The 17,421-nt window shown below is 38.2% G+C and overlaps 1 protein-coding gene across 1 annotated transcript in view; it reads right to left on the bottom strand.

Annotated features, from left to right (window-relative positions):
• FGD5 (FYVE, RhoGEF and PH domain containing 5) overlaps positions 1-17,421 on the bottom strand; it is a 177,424-nt gene that overhangs the window by 59,289 nt on the left and 100,714 nt on the right. The window contains exons 4-5 of the mRNA XM_081318088.1: positions 17,053-17,111; positions 16,911-16,941 (exon numbers count right to left, since the gene is read on the bottom strand). Of these exons, the coding sequence (XP_081174214.1) occupies positions 16,911-16,941; positions 17,053-17,111 (90 nt within the window). The remainder of the gene's footprint in view (positions 1-16,910; positions 16,942-17,052; positions 17,112-17,421) is intronic.

The following is a 17,421-nucleotide window of genomic DNA, read 5'->3' as shown; positions in this document are numbered from 1 at the left end:
GCACGGGTATAGTATAGATGGTACCTTGCTCAAGTAACTGTGAGAGGGATCTCAGAGTCCTAGTTGACAATCACTTAAATATGAGCCAGCAGTATGCTGCAGCTGCCAAAAAAGCCAACACAGTGCTAGGCTTCTTTCACAGAGGGATAGAATCAAGATCATGTGAAGTGTTAATACCACTTTACTATGCCTTGGTAAGGCCACACTTGGAATACTGCATCCAGTTTTGGTCAACATGATATAAAAAGATGTTGAGACTCTAGAAAGAGTACAGAGAAGAGCAACGAAGATGATTAGGGGACTTGAGGCTAAAACATTTATGGCTGGAATTGGGTATGTCTAGTTTAATGATGAGAAGGACTAGGGCTGACATGATAGAAGTGTTCCAATATCTCAGGGGCTTCCACAAAGAAGAAGGAGTCAAGCTATTCTACAAAGTGCCTGAAGGCATGTCAAAAACCAATGGATGGAAACTAACCAAAGACAGAAGCAACCTAGAATTAAGGAGAAATTTCCTGACAGTTAGAACTTAATTAATCATGGAACAACCTGCCTCCAGAAGCTATGAATGCTCCAAAACTGGAAGTATTTAAGAAGAGACTGGATAGCCATTTGTCTGAAATGGTATAGTCTTCTTCTTCTTCTTCTTCTTCTTCTTCTTCTTCTTCTTCTTCTTCTTCTTCTTCTTCTTCTTCTTCTTCTTCTTCTTCTTCTTCTTCTTCCTCCTCCTCCTCCTCCTGCTCCTCCTCCTCCTCATTATTATTATTATTATTATTATTATTATTATTATTATTATTATTATTATTATTTAACTGCATAATCCAAAAAACATTAGGTCTTTTAGGCCCATACTGAAAGCAAAAAGAGGAGTAAGGACAATGCAAGCTAAGTGCTTTTAATGATAAAATCTGAGTCAATTCAGCAGGTTTTGCATAGTTCTCTAATTTGCATTATCCCACAAGATTTCTACAACCCCTTAACATGGAGTATGTGCAGGGTAGAAAGTAGCTCTGTTTTTCTATTGTGCTAGATAAGTAGCCTGCAGAAGAATCCATGGGTTCATGAAATTCCTCTTATTTCCCTGGAGCACAAATGCTTGGAGTAGAATTGAACCAGGCAGCTGGGTGTTCCTTTGTTCTGGCCCATATTATGGCTCTTGGCGGGAAAATTTCTTGTTTGCTGCCAGTTTAATCTTTGTGGGAAGATAGCTAGAAGTTACTTTGTCTATGCGAATAACTATACACTTGGGGGAGAACTGGAAACATGTTTTTAAGCTCCTGCATACTCTGGAGTACCATATGGAATCGCTTAAAAAACATTTAGCATTTTCCAAACTCTTCCTTTGCATTCTAGTAAACTATGGAAATGTCTGGAGTTTTATTGCACAAGAGAGGAAAAAGAAAAGCCTGCTCTTATTCCAAGGAAGAGTGGGGACCTGCTAATTGAAAAGCTGGCTCAAAAGGAATGCCTTGTGAATAGATGGAACTTGAAAACCCTCAGTGGTTTCTCAATTATGGCAGCTGCAGCAGATGTGGAGATTACAAAAGTTCTTGGTTTCATTAAAAAAAAGCAAAAAGCTATTGACCCTGATTTGACCTTCCTTTCCAGTCTGTGCTGTAGGGAGACACAACATTAACTCTTACAATATCATGTCACATATTAGTTATTAATAGGAACAGAATGGAGAACTGACACAAGCAGAAGAGGGAAATTTCATTTGTCTGGAGGAATTCCTCCAAGTCTTGTTTTGTTTTGATATGATATCTAGTTTGCTTTCATCCTCACTTTTCACTATGTACAAGCAATTCATGATGTTGACCTATTTGCTTGCATAAGCGCACATTTACGTGAAAAATATCTGGTTTGAAGTTGCCACTCCCTTTTTATTCACGTTGTACAGTATATGAAATCTACAACTGCAACTGCAAACCTACAACTGAAAGTCATTTAATTTCCCTATTTCCTATCTTGTCCTTTCTGTGTTAATTGATAATGCTTTATGTGCTAGTGTTAATACCAATTTATAATACCTTGGTAAGACCACACTTGAAATACTGCATCCAGTTTTGGTCGGCATGGTATTGATGCTTAGAAAGAGTACAGAGAATAGCAATAAAGATGATTAGGAAATTGGAGGCTAAAACAAATAAAGAATGGTTACAGGAATTGGGTATGTCTAGTTTAATGATGAGAAGGATTAGGGGTGATATGATAACAGAGTTCCAATAGCTAAGAGGCTGCCACAAAGAAGAGGGGGGTGTCAATGTATTATCCAAAGCACCTGGAGATAGGGCAAGAAGCAATGGATGGAAACAACCTAGAACAGGGGTAGGCAACCTTGGCTCTTTTATGACTCGTGGACTTCAACTCTCAGAATTCCTGAGCCAGCCATGCTGAGCCATGCTGGCTCAGGAATTCTGGGAGTTGAAGTCCACAAGTCATAAAAGAGCCAAGGTTGCCTACCCTTGACCTAGAACTAAGGAGAAATTTTCTGACAGTTAGAACAATTAACCAGTGGAACAACCTGCCTCCAAAAGTTGTGAATGCTCCAATACTGGAGGCTTTAAAGAAGAGATTGAACAACGATTTGTCAGAAATGGTGTAGAGTTTCCTGCCTGAGCAGGGGGTTGGACTAGAAGACCTCCAAGATCCCTTCCAACTCTGATATTCTTTCATAGTACTTTCAGACGTGATATGTAATAATTGTAAATACAAATTCAAAGAGCAGCAACAAACCATTTTGGGGTGTGGGATATCTTTATGGTGGAATCTCCAGTTAGTCTGAAGGGAAAGGTTAAGATGGGCCTGAGTTTAGAGTCTTTGCACTCCAGTAAGGAGCACAGGTTGGACCTCTCCCAGAATCCTTGAAGCTTTACCTTGCTTTTCCCAAGGGAATGCACTAGACACGGAGTATTTTCCCTCATGCCATCACTGTACCGAACACCTAATTCTCTCAGCGCCATCTAATATCTATGTATAACAACCCATGTGATGTGGCTGTAGTATTACTATTTATGCTTCTTCTTATCTTCTGTTGCTTTGCATGTACACTGAGTGCTCTGTACTGGAGACAAATCCCTTGTGTGTCTAATCACACTTGGCCAAATAAAATATTCAATTCAATTCAGTCAGTCTGGTGAGATTCTTATAACATAGCTGAGTAGCAATAAAACTATTGAGACTCTTCACGAGTGGTTCTGGTTGCTTTCACATCACAATTTTCCTAGTAACACAAGAATTTTCCTAAGGATGCAAAGTAGTTTTTCCTTTTAATATTCCTAATTACAATGGCCATACTGGATGCGAGTTATTGGGACACATGTAGACAGCATGAGAAAGCATGCCCTGACATAACCCAGCCAATGTTGAAGCATGCCTTTTCATCTAAATAGTTTAAGAAATGGGTCTCTGAAAACTATCAGAGGATACTGTTACCTTTCCTCCTTATTGAGCACTTTTCAACTTTAGAAGGTAGGAGGATAATCCTAGGAATAGACCCCTTTTGTTCTGTACCAGCCTGCTACCGGCCTTGCAGAAAGGCAACCCCTGTACAAACGGTAGAGACTGGAAAACAACTGAGGCTGGAAGGCGTCTGCCAAGTTTAATTCACAAGCAAAACAACAGAACAAGAAACAAAACACCGGAACTGTGATCCTCAAACGGAGCGGTTGCTTTCAGCAACCAGCCCTTCCCCAAACACTCCCTTTATTAGAGTTCAGGGCGTGGCCTCCCTGTGCCTCCTTCCGAGGAGTCCCACAGCCTTTCTCTGCTTGTTCCTGCTTGACTGCCTCCTGCGTCGGGCGTCCTTGAACAGGGCCAGCTGTGGGTCATCATCATCCGCACTGTCGGGCTCGCGCAGCTGAGAAGAGGGGCCTGGCTGGGGGCTCTGCGAAGCCTCCAAGCCATCATCAGCACGTTCGTCTTCAACACCCTCCTCCTCCCCCTCGTCTGAGTCATCCGAGACATCCGAGCCGGCTGCCGGACCCACAGGCTGGCCCTGAATCACAACACCTTTAAATTACTAAAGCTGCCTTAAATTCTTTTGGATGCAGATGGAAAACTATTTGATTGCTCATTATGTTTTTAACAATAGTATTTATGAGTGCATTTTTAATTCAATATTTTGACAATTTGGTTTTATTCTGTTTTTCCCGGCACAAACTGTTGGAATATTTAATGAGCAATGGAACAAGACAGGAAATAAAAAGCCTTGTGAGAATCCAGGAGCATCCCTAGTGACAGATTATGAGAGCAGATAATACATATTCAGAAACTGCACAGCTGCATTTTAACTAAACTGTTGTTGTCGCTTTCCCAGAAATGTTCTGTTTTCCACTTTGGAGTTGATTTAGACAGTTGAAATTTCAGTTGGAATACTTGACTTTATGTATGTATTTTTGCAGACAATGCTGAACGTGATTTAATTTCAGCTGTCACATTAAAAGCACATTAATCTGAAAAAAAAACCTGGATGAAGGTAATTCACATGATTTTAATGCTATTTTCAACCCATTTTCTCCTCTGGTCACTGACCTTAGTCTCATTCATCAACAGTTCTATTTTGCCCTTTTTTAGCTGAACTGTGATTTTGTTTATTAGTATCTATCATATAATGAATCATATAACACAAGTCACTATTTAGCTCAAGAAAAACCTAAGCAACATTAGATCTATAAAGGAGAATATTTGTAGCTCAGGGTTGAAATGAGGGGTCCTTGGTACTGTCTGAGACTGGTTGTTTTCTTGCAGACGTTTCATTACCCAAACTAGGTAACATCATCAGTGCTAACGGACTAGCAATGATGATGTTACCTACTTTGGGTAATGAAACATCTGCAAAAAAATAACCAAAGCTCAGAGAGCACCAAGTATTGGATCTGGTTATTGCTTGTTTGTTTGCTTGCTTACTTACCGATTGATTTTAATGCTTTTGTATCCCACCTAATTCTCCAGTTCATGAAATATAAAGATTATTGGGAAAATCCCTGAAGAAAGCCAGGCCAAATATACTATTGCCCAATAAAGTACTTGGAGATGTCTGTTTAATCTAGGAGCTGAGTTTGACTTGAGAGAGATTTTTATCATACCTTGAAGCAAATCAGTAGAATTATTATGGCCGATATAATTAGGGTGAAATATTGATTAGATAACGCTGAGCTTTATCATGATAAATTTGAAACTTTTGTTTATATTCCACTATTTTTATTTTACCCTTTTAGTATTTTTGCCCGCTTTTTACTTCTTTTTGTCTACATTCTTTTGTTAACCTTCTTTTAAATGCTTAATACACTCCCCTCCCCACTTTTACAGCTACGTTGTGCATCTAAGCAGTCAAGTCATCCTCAGTATTGGAGCACAGCCATGAACTGGAGCAAAAGTTCTACTTTGTATTCTACATGGGGCTACCCTGGAATAATAACTTCAACTGATACACCCAGCTGCAAGGGCAATCTTGGGTGACCAAAGAATGATGCATATAACACTTCTGCTGTGCAAACTACATTGGGTCCTGTTCTGCTTCTGGATCCAATCCAAGGTATCGGTTATGATCTTTAAAGCCTTACATGGCATGAACCAGGTTACTTACGGAATTGTCTATGTCCCATTCCATCAGCCCATCTCACCTGGTCAGGCAGGGAATGTATGTTGCAGACTGCATCAGTCAAAGAATTCTGACTGGTGGGGTCCAGGAAGAGGGCCTTCTCTACCTTTGCAGAGGTGAGAGAAGCCCCTCTCCTGGCCTTCCAAAAAGACAAAACTATGGCAACACTACCTTGCTTGGGGCACACAAAAGAACACAAAGCTGTGGGTCTGCTTAGTGACTAAAAGCCCTCTCCCCATCTTTTAATTTATTTTGAACATCCCTTGATCTTTTAAATTTTATACATTCTTTTTATGCTTTTAATATTTTATTGTACCCCATAAAAAGTCCCTCTATGAAGGAGGTGGGCAGTTCTTAAATATGATAAGTAAAACATGATAAATAAATATGACAAATTGATAAATAAAGTGTAAGCTGAGTCCATAAGCCTTGGTGTCATATGCATCCCTTATGTGATTAAACTCTACGTTTTAGAGTAGACTTTCTTGAACTTTATAGTGCAAGTGTGTATTTATCTCATAATGTAAGTGTGAAATAGGTCTCACTGTCACTTCAGTTTCAAATCCATCCATTTTTAAAGTTTTTAATCTCTCTCCATTTGAAAACTTTTTCCCTCCCCTGTCCTAAAGTTTTGCTGCTTGTAACATTACTGGCAATCGACAAACCAGTACCCCATGCAAAATCACTTTGGAGAACAAAATATAATTGCTAGTAATGAGAAAGCCCAGCTTTGCTTTCTCATAAAACTTCAGCAAATTCATTTAATCATTAATTGTCTTAATTGCTACATCATTATAAATTTTCAAATTAGTGATTTAATTTTGACAGCCAGAATAGCCAACTTTGCCATGATTAATTTCCTACATTTGAAGCCTCATAATAATTACTAGGAACATTCGTTGAAAAGAAGAAAAAAACTCTCTTGTTGCCTCTTGTCCTAGGAAACTATTAATCAAAGGTAAAGTACTTCTGTAGCCTCAGTAATTGATCAATCATAGTACAAGAAAGGTTTCCAAATCCATCACATGAAAAACATAGCAAAACAAAACATTTATCTAACCCATATAATTTCCTGTTAATTACAAAAGAAGAGGAAAGAATGCAAGTAATTATGTTATATTCTGAATATTTCATGCCATTCATCCTAATGTACGTCAATATTTCTGCCTTAAAACATGCAACTATTGTTTCATATTTCCAGAATCCAGCCATTTACAAGGTATACTACAGATATATGTCTGTATAAATAGATAAATAGAATCTCTATTTATGACACTTTGCTCTCACATTTAGTGTAAGACCCAGTTAAAATGAAATTGGGGGAAGATTCTTTGGAGAAAAAAGGAAGAAGGTGGGTGACAACCACATAGAGAGTTTTCATGGTTGATTCCTTCCTTATTCACACTCTCACCAGTCATGAGAAGTTTGTATTTGTTTTCAATAACAGTTACTGTATTTTTATTTACAATTCTTACCATGGAAAATTGTGTGTGCACCTTAAAAACTAAATCTAAAAAAGTCTACATGAATGCAGAGACCCAATAACTGGAATTTTGGAAGTGATATTGATTATATCTGCTCAACTACTTTTGTTAATGAGTGCGCCAGTGTGCTATACTGATAAGGTGTTGGACTAGAAATGAAGAGACCCTGATTTTAATCTGAGCTTTGTCATAGAACCTCACTAGGTGATTTTTGGTCTATCATTTTGGAGAAGAATGGAAGGCTGAAACACGGTTTACACAACCTTTTGTTCCTGAATGAAAGATAGGATAAAAATCAAATTTTTTTTAATGAGCACCATTCTGTGAGCAAAAGCAGCTAAACCAATCAGTGAAGAAATTTCCAGGGTTTTCTTGCTGTAATATGTGAACTCTGACTTTATGGATAACTGACAATCCTGAGTCAGAAGGTCTGGGTTTATTCTTCATTTCCAGTTCCTGGTTAAAAAAAATGGCTAAAGGAGATTCTCTAACATGCTTAGCACAATATACCCAATAGGAATATTGCATTGTGTTAGGGCTCTGAACAATTCTGTCCTACTATGCTATGTGAACATAGCCAATAAAAATAATGGTTTATCATTATATTATGAATTTATCATTATATTATGAACACCTTTTCTTCAACATCTTTGGGATGGCCTTAATTAGATAAAAAGAATTGTCTTTGGTTAACCATAAGTTAGCAATATCAGACATAAATTTTTAAATAAATATCCACAGACAGACAGACAGACAGACAGACAGACAGACAGACATCCCGGAATAAAAAAAGAACCCATGATGGTGAAAGGACAACGATTTAACCTCATCAATCACTTTGCAGGCTCACCATAGGATCCCCATGGGATCCTCAGGGTGGATGGAAGAATAATGTTTTCAAGGCTTTCTGGAAGGCTAACAGATGGAATTGACCTCACTTCAGGGGGAAGGATGCTCCAAGACTACAGCAGAAAGGATACATCTCCTGGGTCCTTTCATCCTGCCAGATGAAAGTCCTTTGCAGATGAGACCTGGAGCATACCTTTTCTGCTGGACCTGATGGGATGGGTAGATGTAACCAGGAAGTCCCTCAAATAACATATTTATACTGCAGTCATTTAAATCAATAGAACAAATTAGCAATAACTTTATATAAGTCTATGTATAAACTGAGAAGCAGATTAACAGAGTTTCAGGAACACTATTTGGCAAAAGTTTGATGAGTTGTTGTAGAGAATATGGATAGCTTCCAAAAATATTGTCTGTTTGTTGATATATATATATATATATATATATATATATATATATATATATATATATATATATGTATGTATGTGTGTGTGTGTATATATATATATATATATATATATATATATATATATATGTATGTATGTATGTATGTATGTATGTATGTATGTGTGTGTGTGTGTATATATATATATATATATATATATATATATATATATATATATATATATATATATATAATTGATGCAGTGATTCAACAACTTATATATTGAAGAGCCTGGGTTGGGACCCAGAGCTCTTCCTCATGACCACACAGAAATATTTTCCTCCTGTTTTTGAGCCAGGAGGAAACTATACTGATGATGCCCCCATAGTCTCCTTTCATTATCCCACAATTTAATGTGGAATAGTTTCAGAACAGTGATAAGTGGATTTTCTGCTGTCCTTTCTCCATCCATCATCGCTCCACCAATAGGAACATTGGTTGGCAATTGCTCTCCTGAATGTGTGCTTGGGCCGAATTGGATGGGCCCAAGTCTTAATCTTATTATTTATGTCAGAAGATTGATGGTCCTATCAGACAATGCTATTGTCAAATAAACCTCCTCCCCGCCCCGCCAAGTCTCCCTGAATGATTGGAAAAGTTTATTTAAAATACACAATAGGCAAGCCCAAAGGTGAAAATGTGGATCTTGTGGTTAACTCTACAGATTAATGAAATGCAGTGGTATATGTAATTACAGTATACATAAATGAAAGAATTAGACTAAGTGTTTCCAAACTGTAAGGCAAGAAAATCTGATTCAACAAAGCAGGATATGCAACATCTGAGATTAACAGCCCACTCTTATGGAACACATTGCTCACTCTCAAGCACAAGAAACCAGATGGAATATACTACTGTGATTTAAGCACTTGGAAAATGCAGGCACTCTGCAACAGAAGTATGTCCTCAGGGGAAGTTATTTGGGTTGCCTGCAGCAACCACCTATAACTATATTCCACCTGCATAAAATCAAGAAAGCTACAAGTAATTATAGTGCCCTCTTTATAAAGGAGATGATTACTAGAAGTGTTATTAATTACCTCCCGTTAAGAGCTGTGAGCATGCAAAACTGAACAGCTGTAAACAAATATACAGTTGGTGTGAAGCAATCAGGAACAATTTATTTTCTGGGACATCAAATCAAGCTAGTACTATGGATACATTCCTGAGGACAGCAGAACAATAGGGCAGTTTCCTTCATCTGACAAAGAAATTCTAAGATCTCCACTAGACATGTTTCTCAGCCATCCATTTTAGAAACAGGAAGTGTGTTACAAGAACCACTTTGTTACTCTCTCCTCTATTCCTCCCACCCTGACCCCCATTCCAGGGAAAATGAACTACCATGGACATGTGTAAAAATGATGCTTAAGTTATTCTATAATGAAATGAGAATGTCCTTTGGTAGGAATTGTATCAGATACGTGGATTTTGTGCCTCGATACATGTCAATCTCAATACATAGAAGAAAAAGCTCACTGGACTGTGAACCTTCTTATAATGTCGATAAGGTATATGATGTGTAGGATTGTTAAGATAGCCTCAGATTTTCATTTGGCCTATTTAATAGTTTATAGTTTATAGTTTATTTGATTTATATACCGCCCTTCTCCTTGGTGGGACTCAGGGCGGTTCACAGGGCATACATAAGAAACACTATACAAAAATTAAAAAGAATTAAATCCATGCCCAATTAAAACAGAAGTACAGATTAAAAACAATTAAAAGCCCATAATCCCCCATCAGGCCAGACCAGCTAATTCGAACAGACTGCAACCTGGCAGTTTAACGTGTCAACTGATTTCACAATGGAGTCTTGTATTAGTTGATTTCCGGTGATGGTGCAAATTCTCTCCGCAGTACTTTCAGTGATTGTACATACGAGAAATTTATCCCTCATGTTGCAGTCATTCCCTAATGAGCATGATGCCTAGATGTTGTTCTAAGTATGCTCTTTTTGAAACTAGGTTTGCCTATTGCCAAAACCACAACTGTTTGATGGTGTTCTTATTAAGAGCTAGTAATTGGAAACAAGTAAATAGCAGCTAAATTTCTAGATTAACACCAAACTCTTTATTTTTGAGCCACACCAGTTGATGTAAAATTTAAGCTTATACAATGTTTCCAGTCTTTCAGTTGAATAGCAGAATGGGTGTATGTAAATGTCATCATTTTGGCAATCAATCAAACTATTCTGCTTAAAAGGCCAAACTTTTTCTGTTATGCTGAATGGGGTGGTGATCTATTCTAGTGTGTGTGTGTGTGTGAGAGAGAGAGTATGCGGGGGGTGGGTGGTAGGGGACAGGGGTGATGGACAAAGAAAGGTGTTCCTTAGAGTTTAAGAAAATAATAATTTTCTTCTTTCAAATCTGGGTGTGGTGTGCTTTTGTTCTCTTTATTGCAATGTAACCGAAGACGCAAGACTTTTTAAAACTGTATTTTTCTTTCCAGAATGTGATGTTGGCAGGGAAAAAATGACAATGAAAGGGAAATAAGTTTGTCCCCTTCCCTCCCCCAAGACACAGATTTATTTTGCAGTTGCAAGGTCACAAAAACAGACTATTGTGCCTAATTGTGACACAAGCTACCCATTCTAAAAGTAGCTGACAAGAAAGGATGAAAAATGCCTTGAGGATCCTAGTCATACTCTACATTTTTAAAATGGTGACTTGACACAAAACACTCAACAACGTATTGGCATAAGAGAGAGGGATGTTAGAAAAATTATTATAAAGTTTTTCTTTAATATTTGTGAATTTGCAGACCTGTACAAAGAAAACTGATAAGAAAAACATTGTTATCTGAAAAAGAATGAAAATTTACCGTTTGTGCTATTTGCCTTCAAATAATCTAACCAAACTATGCGAAATACAAAAAAGAGGTCAATATCTTGAAATATTGAATAGAGACATAAGACAAGATGAGATGATTGTGGATGTAATGAATAAATATTGAGGGCATCAAACTATTCTCTGAGGGCATCAAACTATTCTCCAAAGCACCAGAAGGCAGGACAAGAAATAATGTTTGGAAACTGATCAAGGAGAGAAGCAACCTGGAATTAAGGAGAAACTTCCTAACAGTGAGGACAATTAACCAGTGAAACAGCTTGCCTTCAGAAATCATAGGCACTCCATCATTGGAGGTTTGTTAAGAAGAGACTAGACAATCACTTGTGTGAGATGGTGAAGGTTCTCCTGCTTGAGCAGGGGGCTGGACTAGAAGACCTCCAAGGTTCGTTCTTATTCTATTCTATTCTATTCTATTCTATTCTATTCTATTCTATTCTATTCTATTCTATTCTATTCTATTCTATTCAAAAGGGGACTTGTAAGTAAAGAGCTTTTACAGTTGATTTGGTGTTGGTTCTGGAAGATTATTTAAAGGGAAATGAAATATTAATGGGTAAATTAAAATGACTTGGTTCACTAGCAGGTTTTAAGATTGATAAATAGAAGACAAAGCTGTTAACAAAAATATGAAACAAAACTGATGAATAAAATGGCTTTTCAGATTGAAAAAAGTAAACTATTCGGTTTTATCGTAACAAATATAAAATATGTCATTTCAAAATAATTACCTTAAGACATGAAATGGTAAGTTAACATAAATGGTTAACTTATCATGATAAACTAGATTTTTTTTAAAGTAAAAAAAAAGGTAAAGGAGTTCCTGTGGATTTTAGTCTGCTAGTCGTTGCAGACTATAGGGGGCAGTGCTCATCTCCATTACAAGGTCATTGAACCAGCTCTGTCCGAAGACATCTTCGCAGTCATGTGGCGAGCATGTCACAGACTGCTGTTACCTTCCCACTGAAGTGGCACCTATTTAGCTACTTGCATTTGTATCCTTTTGAACTGCTAAGTTCACAGGAGCTGGGGTGAGGATGGGAGCTCACCCTGTTGCATGGAGCTTGCATCTCTAACCTGGGCTGTTGGCTTTCTTGCTGAAAGGTCCAGCATCTTAACCACTGAGATAGCCCCCATTTTCAAAGATTTTAAGATTTTTTTAAGGGCAATATAAAATTAAGAAATTATATGAAAATGGAAGGATATACTTGTTAATACTTTTCTTATGTACAAAGGTTTAAAGTAGCTAAAAGCTTTAATGGTATTGAACAATGTAAAACTGAGCTTGAAACAGGGTTATTTATTTATTTATTTATTTGTTTTTATAAACCGCCCTTCTCCCGAGGGACTCGGGGCAGTGTACAGAGTAAGGTAGGTATACAGATTGAACAATAGTGAAAAACAATAGTAAAAACAAACTGGGACCCCAATTAGAGCTATCAGGCCAGGCCGGACTGCTGGAACAGGTAAGTTTTTAAGTCGCGCCGGAAGGTGCGGAGGTCGGGGGCCATCCGGATTTTGGTTGGCAAGCAGTTCCAGAGTGCTGCCGCACCCACTGAGAATGCCCTCCCCCTGGGGGCCACCAGCCGACATTCCTTGAGCGGTGGCACCCTGAGGAGGCCCTCTCTGTGGGAGCGCACAGGACGGTGGGGTGCAGACATTGGCAGAAGGTGCTCCCGTAGGTAGTCCGGACCCATGCCATGTAGGGCTTTGTATGTCATTGTTAGCACCTTGAACTTCACACGGAAGGCAACCGGAAGCCAGTGCAGCGCACGGAGGAGAGGTGTGATATGGGAGTATCGGGAGGCTCCCAAGAGTGTCCGTGCCGCTGCACTTTGCACCAGTTGAAGCTTCCGAGTGGATCTCAAGGGCAGCCCCATGTAGAGAGCGTTACAGTAGTCTAGGCGAGAGGTCACAAGGGCATGGGTGACTGTACGTAAGGCATCCAGGTCCAGATAAGGCCGTAGTTGGCAAACTAGTCGAACCCGGGAGAAGGCCCCCTTGGTCACCGCTCCTATGTGATCTTCCAGGGAGAGCTGCAAGTCTAGGAGGACACCCAGGTTGCGGGCCCTGTCAACAGGGGGTAGTAACTTGTCCCCGATGTTAAGAGATGGGATGTTCTGAGTATCCTGGCTTGCCGGTACGTACAAATGATGGACGTATTATTGCCAAAATGCATAATTTTTTCTTGAAATTTGAAACAGAAGAACAAGTGAAAGATTGCGTAATATGGGCTAAATATTTGGTTACAATATATTTTACAAATAGAACAATGCAAAAATTTTTGGTTGATAGGACTGAAATTTACATTACAAATAAATATAATTTTCATAAAATGATGTACTGTTGATATATGTCCGTGGAGAAATTGTCTAGAATGTATAAAGATACTTTGCATTTATACTGGAAATAATAATAATAAGTTGGAAGGGACCTTGGAGGTCATCTAGTCCAACCCCCTGCTAAGGCAGGAAACCCTATACCATTTCAGACAAATGGCTGTCCAGTCTCTTCTTAAAAACTTCCAGTATTGGAGCATTCACCACTTCTGGAGGCAGGTTGTTCCACTGGTTAGTTGTTCTAACTGTCAGGAAGTTTCTCCTTAGTTCTAGGTTGCTTCTCTCCTTGACTAGTTTCCATCCGTTGCTTCTTGTCCTGCTTTCAGGTGCTTTGGAGAATAGCTTGACTCCCTCTTCTTTGTGGCAGCCCCTGAGATATTGGAACACTGCTATAATGTCCCCCCTCGTCCTTCTCTTCATTAAACTAGACATACCCAATTCCAGCAACCGTTCCCTATATGTTTTAGCCTCCAGTCCCCCAATCATCTTCGTTGCTCTTCTCTGTACTCTTTCTAGAGTCTCGACATTTTTTTTACATCGTGGTGAACAACATGAAGGGACATTTATCATGTTTGACAGATGTGTAAATATCTCAATTTATTGTTGAATGGAGACCTCTTATAGATTTTTTTTGCATGAAATAAAAAATGAACTCATAATTTGTAGATCTGATGATTAGAAGAAAAATTTAGATTATGAAAAAAGAGCTTTTCTTTTGTAACCATACAGCAATTGTATTTCCTGCAAACAATACAGAAAGCTTTTCTTCTATTTCTTTTTATTTTTTCATTTTTGTCTTTTCTTTTCTCTTTTCCTTTCTTTTTCTTTACTACTACTACTACTACTAATGCAGTTGGAAGAGGTCTTCTAGTCCAACCCCCTGCTCAGGCAGAAAACCTTATACCATTTCAGACAAATGGTTGTCCAATCTCTTCTAAAAACTTCCAGTGTTGGAGCATTCACAACTTCTGGAGGCAGGTTGTTCCACTGGTTAGTTGTTCTAACTGTCAGGAAGTTTCTCCTTAGTTCTAGGTTGCTTCTCTCCTTGACTAGTTTCCATCCATTGCTTCTTGTCCTGTCTTCGGGCACTTTGGAGAATAGCTTGACTCCCTCTTCTTCGTGGCAGCCCCTGAGATATTGGAACACTGCTATCATGTCCCCCCTCGTCCTTCTCTTCATTAAACTAGACATACCCAATTCCAGCAACCGTTCCTTATATGTTTTAGCCTCCAGTCCCCCAATCATTTTTGTTGCTCTTCTCTGTACCCTTTCTAGAGTCTCAACATCTTTTTTACATCTTTTTAGTATTACTTTTTGTTAGTTTTTAATCTTTAGGGACTACTTGAGTTACAAATATTCTCTTCTACCAACATTCAGTTTTCTTATATTTATTTAACAAAACTGAACTGCTATAGCGATTATTATCACGGAAACATGCTCTAAGAACTCTGTTCTATGGGTTTTCAGTGCAATACTAAGTATATTTTTTCCAGAAGTAAATCTTACTGAAATCAATGAAGCATATTTCCTAGTGAATATTGGTTCCTGGATGAATAGCAAAACTCCTGCATCTAAGTGGGAGTTGATAGTCTAAAATGTCAGCTGAATGTTTTTCTCAAGTATATAACATATATTTGAGCTATAGAGGCGATTAATAGAGACCATCCAATGCCGAGGCAAACAACTCTTAACAAAATATTCTCTCTTCTCATCCAAAACGTAGAGTAAGCATCATAACTTTTACAACTGCTTGCCCTATTACATGGCTCTTTTCAACATTAGTCAAGGAGAGAAGCAACCTAGAACTAAGGAGAAACTTCCTGACAGTTAGAACAATTAACCAGTGGAACAACCTGCCTCCAGAGGTGGTGAATGCTCCAACACTGGAAGTTTTTAAGAAGAGACTGGACAGCCATTTGCCTGAAATGGTATAAGGTTTCCTGCCTGAGGAGGGGGTTGGACTAGATGACCTCCAAGGTAGCTTCCAACTACTACTACTACTACTACTACTACTACTACTTCTTCTTCTTCTTCTTCTTCTTCTTCTTCTTCTTCTTCTTATTATTATTATTATTATTATTATTATTATTATTATTATTATTATTATTTGTACAGCTTCTAAATCTTGGAAAACAATTATTCAAAGAAACAGGTTGAGATAAAGTCAATGAAAATAATCAAGAGACCTAAAATAAAGTCTAATGAAGAGTGATTGAATCAGCTAGATTGATTATATGATAATACTTCTCCAATACTTACTAGGAACTGCTCTTTCTTGTTTCAGAGGGCAAGACACAAAATAATGGAAGTTACAAATTAATAAGGAGCAGTTATAAAAAGTTAGATTCTGACTTTTTTTTTTGAAGGTTGGGATAGCAACGTATCTTGGTGTACATACATTGTTCCTCTCCAAACTAGTAATTTGTATTGTTAAAGTAAAAATGAAGTGAATCTTGGCTCTTATATTTCTAATACGCAATCTTAGTTCAACAAGTTACACATTTGTTTACCAAGTATTTTGTAGCTTTTTAGTGGCTTAAATCTTTCTTATCTTACAATACATGGATGTTATCCTCAATCACTGCTTTGTTATGTTAACTCTTCTTTTAGGAAGATTAGCAGTACTTTCATCTTCTCCTCTTACCTTACAGAAATGGAAGGGGAATTTTTCCTTTTTCTGAACCTGGGAGGAAGACTTCACTTTGGCCATGTTTTACTGGTCTTTCTTCTCCAGTTTAGGCTCAGTCCTTTCACCACAGAGTCTGCTCTGGAGATCTTTCTGATTCTGTGTGTTCTTGCTGAATTCTGCAGTCACTTTTCCCCCCTTTTCTCCAGTAATCCTCTCCATCATTCTTCTTCTTCTTCTTCTTCTTCTTCTTCTTCTTCTTCTTCTTCTTCTTCTTCTTCTTCTTCTTCTTCTTCTTCTTCTTCTTCTTCTTCTTCTTCTTCTTCTTCTTCTTATTATTATTATTATTATTATTATTATTATTATTATTATTATTATTATTATTATTATTCAATGGTAATCACCACCTCAGTTTTTCCTCCTCCCTCCATGAAGTATTTCAAGCAAAGTATTCTCTTAGACAAATTCCTGGCAAGTTGTCTCTCCAACCATTCTTACAGATGCAGAATTCCAGATTTTTGGCATACGTGGAGGATCATCCTTCCTCCCCCCCCTATCCTGAAACAGACTTCATTGCAATGCCTCAGTAAGCTCTTTTTCATGACAAGCTGTCCCTCACCGAATTCACCTCAGCCTCCTCACTGCTTCTTCTGTCTCCTAAATTATTCCTAAGTAAGATGGCAATTAGCTTTCAACAATTAAAATGATTTACTTACCGTATGTAACAGCTGGAGCATTTCCACATACCTGTGAAAAAGAGATGCAATTTTACTAAATGGCCAACCAGCTAGAGCTGAATGAATCAAAGTGGAATGCACTACATAGTTCCTAAGAATTTTTAAAAGCTGATAGACTCACACTTTTTCTGATGACACAAGCTCCTGGGCGACAAGTTGAGCTCTGGATTGTCCTTCTTTCTGTTAAAAGCAAAACAAAGGAGATTAAAGGTCTGCAAATAGTTTGGATTTGTTATGTATTCACATGTTATTCACATTGTTATGTATTCATTATACACTGTTATGCATTCACACATAGAGATTAACAGGGCTGAGGTAAAAGCCGCGGCAGCTTTTGACAGCTGTCAAAAGCTGCCGGACAGAACTGCGCAGGCGCAACCGACTGACAGTTCTGCACGCGCCGCCACTGACAGCTCCGAGCTGTCAAAATCAGCCGGCTCCGATTGGAGGAGACGTACGGCGCGGGAACCAGCTCAGCCCTGATTGGCTA

Source organism: Vipera berus, assembly GCF_964194415.1.
Source record: "Vipera berus genome assembly, chromosome: 2".
In the NCBI taxonomy this organism is placed as follows: domain Eukaryota; kingdom Metazoa; phylum Chordata; class Lepidosauria; order Squamata; family Viperidae; genus Vipera; species Vipera berus.
The sequence above is the reverse complement of the archived record's forward strand: the minus strand, read 5'-3'. Positions and strand labels throughout refer to the sequence as shown.